At 40.8% G+C, this 14,179-nt stretch overlaps 1 protein-coding gene across 2 annotated transcripts; it reads left to right on the plus strand.

Moving 5' to 3' along the window:
* The first annotated feature begins 2,524 nt into the window (after nt 1-2,524).
* POLE4 (DNA polymerase epsilon 4, accessory subunit) lies at nt 2,525-10,320 on the plus strand. 2 transcript variants are annotated; one of them, XM_045549939.1, is made up of 4 exons: nt 2,528-2,792; nt 3,262-3,346; nt 4,011-4,052; nt 9,997-10,320. In XM_045549939.1, exons 1-4 carry the CDS (start codon nt 2,580-2,582, stop codon nt 10,008-10,010), a joined length of 354 nt encoding a protein of 117 aa, XP_045405895.1. In that variant the 5' UTR covers nt 2,528-2,579; the 3' UTR covers nt 10,011-10,320. The 2 variants fall into 2 exon arrangements, with proteins under 2 accessions (XP_045405896.1, XP_045405895.1); XM_045549940.1 differs by lacking the exon at nt 4,011-4,052 and having other exon boundaries at nt 2,525-2,792.
* The last annotated feature ends 3,859 nt before the right edge of the window (nt 10,321-14,179 follow it).

Below are 14,179 nucleotides of genomic sequence, written 5' to 3' on the forward strand. Positions count from 1 at the left end.
TCATTCCTTTCTATGGACAAATAATATTTCATTGTATGGATAGACCACATTTTGTTTATTCATTTATAAGTTGATTGACATTTGGGTTGTTTCCACTTTTGTGTGTGGAGTTTTTGGCCTTTATTGTCCTATTTATTCTGCTTTTCTGCCACTGAAATTTGAAGACACTAAAACATGATTCCCTTTCTAACACCTTTTAGTGCCTTTCAACTGAAGCTCATCGTCAGGAAGTCCTGTCTGGTCTAAATAAACTCTTGGTTAGTCATGGTAAAACCAGGGAGAGGAGGATGGGACTGGGCCAAGTGGTAAAACATTCAAGTGATGAGGAGAAAAAGAGGCACTGGGGGAAGAAAAGGGAGGGGAAAAGGAGGAAAGGCAGGGAAAATATGAATAACTAAGAGAAAATTGGGAAGAAAAGGGGATTGAAGAGAGAATCCTCCAAAAGCCAACTTGACTCAGTCTTCCTGCTCCCACTATGGTCAATTCTTATTGTGTTGACTCAGAATTTAGGCCAACTTTGGGCTTCACTACTTTGAGATTGCTGGAATCTTGCTCCTGTGAAGTGTTCTAGTGCAGTGTGACACACGAATCTGGCCATGTTTTTATGAGTTTTACGTGGAGCTTTCCCCATGTAAGTGTTCACAAATGTAATCTGAAGAGGACTCAGGACTGAGATCCTAACAGAGGCTTGGGTTACATTTTCAGTGACTTGTACCCACTTCTGAAGATATTAATTTCAGGCTAACACTCTTATTCTATAGTGGAGCCTCTCTCTGCTAATTCAGTGTTGGGGCTCAGAACATGATACCCCAAAGTATGGTATCTTGGCATGCTGAGTACTTTGAATTGAAGAAAACTGGAAAGGCCTCAGAATCAAGGTCTTTCTGATCTTCTCCTGTCCTCCTGTCTCCTGCTGCTCCTTGGAGCGAGTCATAGAAACTGTTAGGGTGTGAAGTCCATACTCAGGGGGAGAAGGAATTCTCAGACAATGAATAGGATATATAGAAGTAAAAGTTTATTTATTTTCCTAAGAAAGAAAGAAAAAGAAGAGGAAGAGAGAGAAAGAGAGAAGGAAAGAGAGAGTGGCCACAACACACAGAGGGAGGAAAGAAATGTTGGGCTGAGAGGAAAGTTGCTTGGTGCTTTTAAAGGGTAGAAATAGCATTTTTTCCCCTCTGCTTTTCAGGGGACTGATAACAAAAGTGGCTGTAAAGCTGCTGTGTTGGCTTTTTCCATTTCTCATGTAGCAGATTGATAGCAGAAATTAGTTTCTTCTTTCTTCTTGATAGCAGGACGCATCTGGTACTGTCTCTTCTTGAGAAAGTGGGGGAAGCTTGCAGTTCTACTGTCCCCCTCAGGAACTTTTTCAAGGCTGAGAAAGAACTCAGAGATAACAAGTTAGGCCACGTGTGTTTTAATTAAACGAAGGGTAGCTGTGTTCTGAGTTTATTTCTCTTACTTTCTGTTCCATAGTTTATTTTCCTCTCTTAGATAGGTTATTAGTAAGACCACACTTAAGAAACTACAATTCCTCTTCCCCAAAGAAGGTTATAGAAACCATGGGTCTTCATTTTTGAAGGTTCTCATGTCATGTAAAGCTTTGATTTAAAAAAGTTGTTATGCTTTTCTCTTGCTAACCTGTCTTTTGTTATAGGAGCCTCGGCTGTGACTCTTACAAGTAGGTGAGAAAAAGTATCACACCCCTCTGTCTACACTAAATGTATTAATTTAAAAAGTTACTTGTTATAAAAATGTTATTTATGTTAACGTGTATTAATTATTTTAAATCGACATTTTTCAAACCTTATTTTAATTTTAATACAATAAATATTGTTATACCCTACAGAAACAAAAGCTCTTGGGGGCCATCATCCTCAATAATTTTTAAGACTGTAAAGGGATCCTGAGTGCAAAGTTTGAGAACCAATGCTCTGACACAACCTGTGTCTGAACAAACATGGATGCCTCATGCTTGCCGCAGCGTCAACCTTTCAGGCTCCACGACTTTTTCTTGTGGTTCCCTCTGCCTGGACTGAACTTCCACCTCTGCCTACCAAAAATCCTACCCCTCCTTCAAGAACATATAGAACTGGTTCTCCTAGAAGCTGGCCCAGATTTCGCACCCTCCTGGGCACGCTCTCCCTGGATACCGGGCCCTCGCAGCAACATCCAGGCCTCCCGCGGACACGGACACGTGCCCTTCTCAGCCTTAGGTTAACACTCTGCATTGACGGAGACTCTCTCGCGGGCAGGGTCTAGGTTTTTCCAGACCAGGGCGATCCTCCCATCACCAGCCCGGCACAGCCATCACACTGGCTAATTAAGAAGTGGTGCCTGGTCTCAACTAGGTCGGAGGGGCTCCAAGAACCACCACCGAGTCAGCTAGAGCCCAGCGGTGGCTGGGCGCGGCGGAAGAGACCGTGCCCTGTCCACGCCTGCAGGGCTTCCCCAGAGCGCCCTGTCACGCAGGGGCGGAGCCACGCGCCGAAAGGGCGTGGCCTCCAGCTCGCGCGGGAAACGGGCCTGCGCCGCCTGCGCGCGCACAGTCGGCGGCCGCGCGCAGCACGCTGAGGGCTGGGATGGCGGCGGCGGCGGCAACTGGAAGCGGGACTCCCCGGGAGGAGGAAGGACCTGGTGGGGAGGCAGCGGCCCCGCAGCCCCAAGCCCCGACGAGTGCGCCCGGGGCTCGTCTCTCGAGGCTGCCTCTGGCGCGAGTGAAGGCCTTGGTTAAGGCGGACCCCGACGTGACGCTAGCGGGACAGGAAGCCATCTTCATTCTGGCGCGAGCGGCGGTGCGACGGGAGCCGAGGGCACGAGGGCGGGCGGGGGAGCGTGGCGAGGGGCGGGGCCGGCGGCGGCCTGGGCGGGATCCTGAGACCGGAGTGTGGACCCAGCTGCGGGGGGCGGGGAATCTCCTACCCCTAGGAGTTGTATTGGTTTGTTAACACATCTGCCTCTTGTTAAGGGCCTGGGCAACGACTTTAATTTTCATTTCCAATGCCTAACACAGAACTTGTGGGAGTCTCTAGTGAGTGAGTGGAGTTGATTTAAAAGTAAGGAAGAGGGACGTGGCATTCTGGTCTACTGGAGGAGAGGGTGGCCGAATCCACCTTCCTGAAGTCCGGGACCACCTTAGCTTCCAGAACATCCCCGTGCGCCTGAGCCTCCCTTCTCCCTCCCTCCCCTGACTCGCAAACCGAAGTGCTCACCTCCTCAGTGTGCTATAACACATTGTAAGAACTCTGCTTGTTTGCTTCACAGGAACTGTTTGTGGAGACCATTGCAAAAGATGCCTACTGCTGTGCTCAACAAGGAAAGAGGAAAACCCTCCAGAGGAGAGATTTGGGTAGAGTGGCACTGGGGTGTCTGGGGGCAGCCAAGGGAGGGCTGGGCTAGGCTTTCCCTTTCCTTCTGGTCTGAGAGGTGCCACCGGGTCTCCCCCATGATGTTTTCTGTTGGCTTGCCACAATGTCAGAAAGCCCTACCTTTATAGTTTATGCTTTGGGGGCCTGGAGGGGTGAGTGGTGGGGCAGAGACTGAAAGGTGTCTGGGGGTTGCCAAAGCTGACCCTTCATACCTTCTGCCATATTGTACCAGAAAAAGACATTTTTTTTTTAACCTAGCAAATGGGGGTTTGATTTCTGACTGGTAACCCTCACAAGCTTTCACATACTGTATTCTCACACTCCCTGTTATATTGCTATACTCTTCTCTGATGACTTTTAGAGCAAAGAGAATAAATAAATTTAGGAGTAAGCTAGGGTTGTCAGAGGGTTGCATCCTTCCTGCCCCCCTGTTGAATAGTATTTGCCTAGGCTTTTCTTGCTGTAGTAGAGAGACCAGTGAGAGTTGGTGGTGGAGTAGAAATGGATCTCAAGACAGCAAGGGCTGCATCTTATAAATCCCTCATTTGTGTAAAGCCTCATGCCCTTCACTGTGTGGATTGTGGTGTTTGTGGACTGATGTCCGTATGACGAGTCAGTCAGGTCTCCCTTTACCTTGTGTTTCAGATAATGCAATAGAAGCGGTGGATGAATTTGCTTTTCTGGAAGGTGAGTTCTCTATCAGTCGGCAATCGTTTCCACCTGTATTTTTCATGTTACTGACGTGAGTTCAAAACCTTATAAAATGGATGTCTTGTTCTTGTGTAGGAATAATTCTCTCTCCCTACTTGTTATTAGGATAGGAAAAACTAACTTAAGCCTAGTCAGGTTGAGTTTCCTTCTTGGGGAATCAGAATTTCTACTGGAAAATTGCTAACCATAAAGCAATGGGAGGGACTGTAAAGACCCTAGTCCCTAGTGGCGTTAGATAGATTGAAAAGTTTGATTCCTACTTTGGTTTCCATCCCTAAATAAAAATCTTGCCTCATTATCATAATGTTAGAGGTCAGAAACAATTGTCAGCATTTAAAGGGTTACCTCTTGTTCCTTTTTCATCAACAGTCTGTGTAAAATGATGATTTTGTTGCAGTGAAATTCTGTACTTGCCTGTATTTATTTGTTCTTAGGAGTCATGGATTAACTTGGGCACTAAAATTTGTCATTGGAATAGTAAATATTTGAAATACCTCTCTTAGAGGTATTAGCTACCTTCTCTCAGAGCTACTTCTACTTAATTCCTAAATGTGATCAGCTTACTCTTCACTACACATACAGTCATGTGCTGCTTAATGACTTTTTGGTCACCTGACTAAATAGATGATGGTGATCCCTTAAGATTATAATAGAGCTGAAAAATTCCCATTGCCCAGTGATGGAGCCGTCTTAACATCATAGTGAAATGCATTACTTTTTCTATATTTAGACACACAAATGCTTACCATTGTGTTCCAGTTGCCTACAGTATTTCAGTACAGTAACATGCTGTGCAGGTTTGTAGCCTAGGATCAACAGGCTACACTATATAGCCTAGGTGTGAAGTAGGCTATACCATCTGGGTACACTATAATGTTTGCACAATGGCGAAATCGCCTGAAGATGTGACACATTTCTTGGAATGTGTCCCCGTCACTAAGTGACACATGACTTTATTTATTTATTTTTGAGACAGAGTCTCACTCTGTTGCCGGGGCTAGAGTGCGGTGGCGTTAGCCTTAGTCACAGCAACCTCAAACTTCTGGGCTCAAGCAATCCTACTGCCTCACCCTCCCAAGTAGCTGGGACTACAGGCATGCGCCACCATGCCCGGCTAATTTTTTATATGTATATATATATATATATATATATATATATATTTAGTTATCTGGCTAATTTCTTTCTATTTTTTAGTAGAGACGGGGTCTTGCTCTTGCTCAGGCTGGTACATGACTATATTTTGATTGGATAGCTTTGCAGAAGCCATGTGTTCCCAATTCATTCTCACCTTTACCCTAGTATGGTGTTCCCATTACCTCTTTCAACCCTTATTACCCTCAGAAATCTTTTTTTGATTATTCCACTCTTTTTCACTCCTTTGTTCTGCATCTCCATATCAACCTAGGCCCCTGGTTCTTTGATAGATATTTCTTAAATGTCTTATTAGATACATTCTGATGGCCAGCTTCATACCTAAATTATTGAGTATTCTCTTAATTTGTAGATCTTCCTTTAGCCTCTGTTTGTGTGTGCTCATTTTTCTTAAAGATAAGTTTTGTTAGTTGTCTACCTAAGTCATGGAGCTTCTTGTGATGGACTCCCTGTAAGTTCCCCAGTCAAGTATTTTTGGAGCCTACTTTACCTGTTCATTTTTAATTACCAGCTTTTCAAAGAGACGAGCGATGTGTTCAAATTTGTATTTTAAATACATAATACTGCTGCTCTGTGGAGAGTTCTTATGCAGTGTTCCATTCTAGCCTCTACCATGGCATGGTGCTTGGCTTGGATTTTTATTAAATGGTCATTTATTGAATGGTTGATGTGTTCATTTTCCTCCTCTGCTCTAATTATGTCTGTAATCGAATCTCTCTGCTCTGTCTTGCATTGGTAGGTCTGAATTTTAGCCATTGTAGTCCCTGTGGATTCAGTCTGTATTATATTATTTTGTACCTGGTAAAATAAGTGTTCTTATGTCCTTAGATGTGTATGGCATAAGCAGATAAAATTTTTTTTTTTCCATTTTTAAGCAAGGCAATACATACCCATGCTTAAAAATCAGATAGTTACCTAATGGCTTATAATGAAGTCAGTCTGCTGTCCGCCCACTGTTTTATTGCTTCTTTTTTTAGCTTTTCTGGTGGTAACTTATATTCCTAACTAATGTATTCATCCCTTGATTTATCTGTAGACATTATGTATTGACTTCCTGCAGTGAAAAATTAAGATTTGGTTAACCTATAGTATCCTATAAATTCACTCCCTCCTTTCTGATTTTTGGTAGTTGTAGCACTAGTTTTAGTTTCTTTTTTACCTTTATAGTTTATATAACATATCAAAATATCTTTTATTGTTGTCATACAACCTTCAATGTATTTGTTGACTCCCTACTTTGAAAGGTATGACTATTAGTACACCTATCCCCTCCTTTCTCCCTTTCAGCTCATTTCTAGCTCCAGTTTGTGTTGTTTATACTAGTACTTTGATATGGTCAAGGCTGGTAATGTTTATATCTTAGCATAATTAAATCTTCCATATTTTATCTATGGTCCATTGTAGAAGTTGAAAACCAGTGCTGTGAATAGTTTTCCCCTACCCTCTGTCCCTTAATCCCTCATTCAGGTCCCCTCTCTACAGACAACAGTTACTAGTTTCTTGTGCAATCTTCTGGATGTCTTATGCAAATATGTTTGTATGTGTGTATATATATTTTCTAAGTCTTATGAGATGTAACACATTTGTAAAGTGTGTGCTATAAATGTACAGTCAATAAATAATAAAATGAACACTCTTGTAACCGCCATCTAGGCCAAGTGATAAGATATTGTCAACCCCCAGAAGTCCTACATAATGTTCCTTCTTCATCTGTTCTCATCCCCTTTCCCTGTTCCCTGATGTTTTTGGTAATTACTTGATTTTCTTTATAGTTTACCACATGAATATGCATCCTTAGACACTAGGGTTTAGTTTTTTTTTTTTTTTTAAGTTTTTGTAAATGGAACCAAGCTATATTTATTCATTGGTCATCATCTGTCCCATAGCTGTTTTAATTTAACACATTTATGAGATTCATCTGTGTGGCTGTGCACAGCTCTAGTTTGTTCATTTTCTTTGCTATATGGTAGTACCACAACTGAACAATTTTAATGTTGATATTTGGGTAACCCTTTCTTTTGGCTGTTATAAACAATTTGCTATGAACAATCTTGTACGTTTTTCTCTAGGGTAGGTGTGCATGTGTGTATAAAATATATAAAACTGCTGGATCATAGGATATATAGGGTGTGCATATCTCCGTCTTATGCAGGTGGTGCTGAACTTCCTGTGTACCATTTCACATCCCTACCAGCAGTGTATGATAATTCCCATTGCTCCTCATTCTCACCCACACTTGGTATTATCAGAGTTTTTGGTTTTTAACAAGCTGGTATGAATGTAAATGATAATTGTGTAGTGATTTTAATCTGTATTGCCCTGATAGCCAGTGACATTAAGCACCTTTTCATATGCATGTCCATTTTTGGGGGTGGGGTGTCCTATTTTTCTATTGGATGTTTTGTCCTTTTTCTTGTTGATTTTTAACAATGCTTTATATGTTTTGGTTAAAAATCTTTTCCAGTATTTGGGAAACATATCTTTTCCTGGTTTATGGTTTGCCTTTTCACTCTGTAGAAGGTTATCTTTTGATAAATATCAGTTCTTAAGTAAAGGTATTTAAATGTATCAATTCTTTTCCTTTGTAGCTGGTGCTATTTGTGTCCTGTTCAAGAAAATTTTCCCTGCTCCAAGATCATGAAGGCATTGTCCTATATGCTAAAATCAAGAGCTTTGTCTTTTATAACAGTGGAGCTGACTTTTTGTATATCGGGTTGAGTTTCATTTATTTCTTCATATTTAGATGTCCACTTGTCCATGTCAGTATCTCACTGCTTTGCATTGTAACCTTTGATAAATTAAGACTGTTTCTGACCATTCTGTTCTCTTCCATTGTCTATTTGTGTATTCCTACATCAATACCACACTCTCAATTATGGTAGTTTAATTTGAGGGAGCAAGTCTTCCTACCATGTTCTTTAAGTATCTTGGCTATTTTTAATTCTTTGTATTTTCATGTACATTTTAGAATCTGGTTGTCAAATTGCACAAAAAGGGATATAAATTGGTATTGCATTGAATCCATAGATTACTTTAGGGGAGTAATCTTAACAATAGTGAATCTTCTAGTTTATAAACATGGTCTACTTTTCCATTTATTTAGGTTTTTAATGTTTTTTAATAAAATCTTTTACCTGAAGAAATCTTGACATACTTTGTTAGATGTTCTCTAAGTACTTAATATTTTTGATGCTATTGTTAATGGTATCTTTCTAAAGAAAATTTTTTTCTAACTGTTGCTGTATGTAGAAATATAATTGATTTTATAAGTTATAAAGAGCTAAGGAAAATGCTTATTTATTTTATTTTAATTAGAGAAAGGATCTCACTCTCTCACCTAGGCTAGAGTGCAGTGACACCATCATAGCTCACTGTAACCTTGAATTCCTGAGCTCAAGCAATCCTCCCACCTCAGCTGCCTGAGTAGCTAGGACTACAGGCATGCGCCACTATGCTTGGTTATTTTTTTTTTTTAATTTAAAAAATTTTTTGTAGAGGCAAGGTGTTGCAGTTTGCCCAGGCTAGTCTCAAACTCCTGACTTCAAGTGATCCCCCTGCTTCAATTTCTGAAGAATTTTATTTAGCTTTATGAGTTGATTTCAGCAAGAACTTGCCATTATAAAAAAGACTAATTTTTTCCCCCAATTATAGGTATTTTTGCTTTGTTTTGTTTTTCTTTTCCTTGAATGTATCTCCAATACATTTTTGTCTCTCCTTTCACTGTGTAGACTTTCTTCAAATACCTGGTGATTTTCATTCTCTTAAGAATGAAGGAATAAGAAGGCTGTTTGCAAGGGGGATGTGGGGGTGGATGGTGGTTGTTGCCCGGCAGCTTTACTTTAGGGTGAACAGAGGTCGGACCAGATGTTATGCTGGGGGTACCCAGGGCCAGAATGCAGAAGGCTTTATTGTGAGGAGCTGGCATTTTCAGAAGCTGCTTTAGTTTTCTCCAGATAGTCCATTTGGTTCTTTAGAAGAGAGCCGTGACCTTTTTTTCCAGAATGTGGTTTCCAAGTTAGGTTTAAATGCGTGCCTTCTGGTAGTGTTACCTGTAGGAAGGGTTGTAGGGAGAAGCGAGCAGCTGTTTCTCATACAGACCCATGGGTCATTAACCCATTTTTTGTCTTGAGTCTCTTTCTGTCATTCCTGGTGACTGAGTCTGGAGCCTCCCTGTGGTTCTCCTAGACATGCAGACCCCCTCCTTGGCTGCAGCTCCCTCTGTGTTCATTCTAAGCTAAGTTTTCCTCTGCTCTATTTATAAACATACTTCAGTCAGATTTCTGTTATTCACCTTTTTGTTGAAATCCCGTAACTGCTGCTGAGCCCCTATCCTTTGTTGTAGATTTATACCTTTTAAATCCTTTTTCCTTTTGAATGGAATCTTGGGTAGGGGGTGCAGACAAACTTGTGGGCTCAGTCCCCTGTCTGAAACCGGAACTTTCTAAAAAGATTATATGCTCTTTACTATTTTGTATCACTCAGTCTCCCCTTATATGGTCTTCACAAATGTTCATTGACAACAGCTTCTTAGCCCTTCTCTTACCTTTAATTCTAACTCTCCAAACCAGCATGCTTAATTCCTAACTGCCCACTCCCTGTAATGACATGTTTCTTCCCAGGGATCTATTGGATAGATATTCCTCAAAATTAGTATTTTGGTCTTAGAAAACTGCTGCCAAAATCAAAGCCCCTTCTGCTTTCACATTGTCCAGTTTGTTACACTAATCCGCAGGCACCTTGCTTTACTGACTGTTCTTTGTATGTTCAGGTACTTTGGATTGATTGCTGAGCCGGGCAGTTTTGTGAGCCTTCATCTGCATCCTTCAGCTCATCCCTCTCTATGGGCCTCAGCTTTGAAGAACAGAGTCTTTGCACTTACAGACACTCTTCCTATTCTACCTTCACCTACACCGGGATAAGCAGAGATCTCATCTGGTAGCTTTTCTCTACAAAGTCTTCCACTACTTATATCTGTCTTCCATGTTAGGCCTGGATGCAGCTGCTGCTGTTTGGAGCAGAGATGAAGAAATTGTTCTGCATAAGTGGCTTATGGAATAACGAGGACCAGAATAAAGGTCTTTGGTCAATTTTAGTCTAATGTGTTTTATAATCTTGCCTTTGTTCTTGCCCCCATGACTGGAGAGCCACCAGGCCTAGTCACAGGCATTCCTGATCTTCCCTGCCAGCATTCTAAACTGCAGTCCTTTCATTAATTTTGTTCTTCATTTTTCCACCATGTCACCAGAATGTGGTTCCAGAATTTACAGAGTGCCACTGGTGCTCAGGAGTTCAAATAAATGTCCTAGATTGAAAATCAGTTAAATTTTTTTTAACAGTTTTAATTATTGAAATATTCACATACCATACAGTTGACCACTTTAAAGTGTACAGTTCAGTGGTATTTCATGTTTACAGTTACATGCAGTAATCACCACTGTCAATTTTAGAACATTTTCATATGAGTAGAATCATAATATATGGTCTTTTGTTGTTTTTTTCACTTAATGTTTGGCTTTTTTCACTTAATGTTTTTAAGGTTTATCCAAATTGTGGCAAATAATATATAAAATTTATTCTTTTAACCATTTTTATTATAGTTTGGTGGCATTAAGTACATTCACATTGTTGCACAACCACCATCATTGTCCATCTCTAGAATTTTTTAAGTCTTCCCAAACTGAAAGTTCATACCCATTAAACAGTAACTTCCCATTCCCCCACCCCTCAGCCCCTGGCTAAATTTTGGTTTTGAGGAGAGATGTGGGTGACATATCAGGAAGGAGGCAGAGTACTTAGAAATTTGCCATTAAGGAAAGCAGCAGGAAGTCTCGGATAGTGGTTTTTAAGTATTTTGGGACTTTGGATCACTTTGAAGATATAAAGGCCATAGGGCTTGCTCCCTAGAATGGTGCACAGATGCTCAGTCCTGTAACATTTTAAAAATACACTTTATTTTAGAATAATACTAGACTTACAGAAAAGTTGCAAAGGTAGTACAGAGTTCTCATCTATTTCTTACCTAGTTCACCCGTTGTTAACATCTTAATGTTACCAGCTATGTTTGTCAAAACTAAGAAACTGATATTTATATTGCAATATATGCTAAATTCCAGTCTTTACTTGGATTTCACGAATTTTCCCATTGATATCTCTTTTTTGTTTTAGGATCCAATCCAGGTTACTACATTGCATTTACTCGTCTCCACAGCATCCTCTGGTCTGTTGTGGTTTCTCAGTCTTTCCTCATTTTTCACAACCTTGACAGCCTTGAGTAGTACTGGCCAGGTGTTCTGTAGAGTGTTTCTAGACTGGGTTTGTCTGTTTTTCTTGTGATTAGTTAGTCCCATAACTTTGCACATAGTTTCAGGTGTTACACAGTCCCCAAAGGCCCTTCCATAGACCTCCTATTGTCGAAAATGGGAATTTAAAAGGGCATGCTCAAATTTTAGGTTGCAGCTCATTAGTGGGCCAAGAAATTAATGTGGCGTGTTGCCACCAGCATTTAAAAATAATATAACATCAGAGTGTTGAATTTAATAGGGGTACTTTTTGTTTCATTTACATGTGTGTATGTATGAGGTCATTGTGTAAAATGTATGTGGTAGGCAGATTTTTGGCCCCCCATGACCTCCTTCCCCCTGGTGTTATGCCCTCGACTATGTTACATTATGTGGCAAAAGAGATGTTGCAGATATAATTAAAGTTACTAATCAGTTGACCCTAAAGTAGATTATCTGGGATTGTCTGTGCAGGCCCAAAGTAATCACATGAGCCCTTTAAAACAGTTTTCTCCCAGCCAAAGGTATAATAAAAGCGGAAGTTGTAGAGGTGCGGCAGAAGAGGCTATCAGAAAGATTCAAAGCATGAAAAGGACAAGACCTGCTGTTGCTGGCTTTGAAGGTGGAGGAGGTCGTAAGCCAAGAAACATGGGCAGGCTTCAGAAGCTGAGTGATGATGGATAGCAAGGAAATAGCTTTAGTTCCACAACTGCATGGAACAGAATTATGCCAGTAATTCTGGTCCTTGGAAATGGATTTGCAAGCCTCCAAATAAAAGCCCAGGCCAGCGGACACCTTCACTTTGGCCTTGTGAGACCCTGAGCAGGGAATCTAGCCACATATGCCAGACTTCTGACTTCCAGAACTATAAGATAAATAAGTGATGTTTAAGCTGCTAAATTTGTGGTAATTTATTATAGCAGCAATAGAAAATAATATGTATTTCTTACTGAGGATCAAGGTAAAAAATACTGGAAAATATTACTGTGGTGGAAAGTTCTCATCCTGCTGCTCTCGTTACCTCATATCACTCCCTTCCTGAGCTTTCTCTTATCAGTTGAGTGGGTTATTCTAAAGTTTCTTCCACTCGACAGAGTTTACTTTAATGAACTGTATAGTGTTTTCAGCAAAATTCACGTCTTATTCTACAGCTCTATGAGTTTTGATGAATAAAATCACCACCACAATCAAGGTATAGAACAGTTATATCACCACAAAAATCCCTTCCTACCCACACTATTCCTGGCAATCACTAACCTATTTATTGTCCCTATAGATCTGCTGTCTCCAGAATGTCATATAGTTGAATCATATAGTATGTAGCCTTTTGAATCTGGCTTCTCTAGCATAATGCATTTGAGATTCATCCATGTTGTGGGTATCAGTGGTTCCTTTTTATTGCTGAATGGTGCGTCATTGTATGGGATGTATGTGCCACAGTCTGTTCATCAGTTCCCCAAATGAAGGACATTTGAGTTGTTTCCAGTTATTGGTGATTATGAATAAAGCCACTGTAACATTTGCATACAAATTTTTGTGTGAACATAGTTTTTTTCCTCTTGGGTAAATATAGAGGAGTGAGATTGCTGGATCTTATTGTAAATGTATGTTTAATTTTTTTTAGTGCCAACTGTTTCCAAATTAGCTGTACCATTTTGCACTTATACCAGCAATGTTTGAGAATTTCCATGTTTTGCATCTCTGCCAGACTGGTATGAACTTAGAAAATTAAAAATTTTAGCCATTCTATAGGTGTATTGTGGTATCTCATTATGGTTTTAATTTGCATTTGTCAGATGTGTTATGCAAATCTTTTCCCCCAGTCCCACAAGACATTAAATTTGTTTTTAATCCTATAATTCTTAGCTGTTCTCAGCTCAGTTGGTGAGACTGTTATTGGCCTCCGAGTGGAGGTTTTTCCAGGTTCTTGGTGTTCATCAGGAAAAGAATTTCAGGATGCACCATGTAAGAAAAGCAAGCGACAGCATTTTATTGAAAGTGAAAGTACACTCACGGGGAGGAGAGCAGGCAGGCTTGAAAGAGAGCAGCTGCCTGAAGTGGTTTTAGATCTTTTGTAGTCTTCCTGATTGAAGGGGGGGGGGGGGAACGTTCAAAGCAAAGGGGTTGGCTTTTGCTAAAAATTTGGATAGTTATTCCTAGAAATGGGTTCCCCTCCCATTTTTCATACTTCATATATGGTTGTTTCAGAACTGTCATGGCAATTTCAAGGGTGGAGAAATTTTAAAACCACAATGTAAATGGTATTGTAATTAGCCAAAGTTCTTGTAAGGTGACAGAGATAGCTGAGAAGCCAGTTGAATCCAGTTCTTGCCTGAGGTTATCAGCCCCCTTTGTTTAAGGTTATTTAACACCTGTACCCAATCTTCAAGTCCCTGCATCCCATCTCAGCCCTGTCTCCTACTCTAATAAGACGACTTAAATGAGGCACCTGTGCCTTCCAGGGAACTCCTTGATTTTCATATTTTGGTAAAGGCCTGTGGAGGAGCAGGGCATCCTTGTGGTCAGCATCTCTTGTGGCCCCTTCTTCTGCCTCAATGTCTATCAGTCATGGGCTGATGGGTCAGAAAGGGACCCTGCATTCCCAGTATGTCTGGCTGGGAGTACTAGAGTGGAGTTTCCTGGTGGTGTAGATCATGTCTAGGCATGGAGAAA

The sequence above is a fragment of the Lemur catta genome, chromosome 4 (genome assembly GCF_020740605.2).
Source record: "Lemur catta isolate mLemCat1 chromosome 4, mLemCat1.pri, whole genome shotgun sequence".
NCBI lineage: Eukaryota > Metazoa > Chordata > Mammalia > Primates > Lemuridae > Lemur > Lemur catta.

What these genes read in the sequence shown, in the direction of transcription:
- POLE4 (XM_045549939.1), top strand. Translation starts at nt 2,580, where the DNA reads ATGGCGGCGGCGGCGGCAACTGGAAGCGGGACTCCCCGGGAGGAGGAA. An exon ending in TCATTCTGGCGCGAGCGGCG is followed by an intron (nt 2,793 to 3,261) that starts GTGCGACGGGAG and finishes TTTGCTTCACAG; the next exon opens with GAACTGTTTGTGGAGACCAT. An exon ending in CCTCCAGAGGAGAGATTTGG is followed by an intron (nt 3,347 to 4,010) that starts GTAGAGTGGCAC and finishes CTTGTGTTTCAG; the next exon opens with ATAATGCAATAGAAGCGGTG.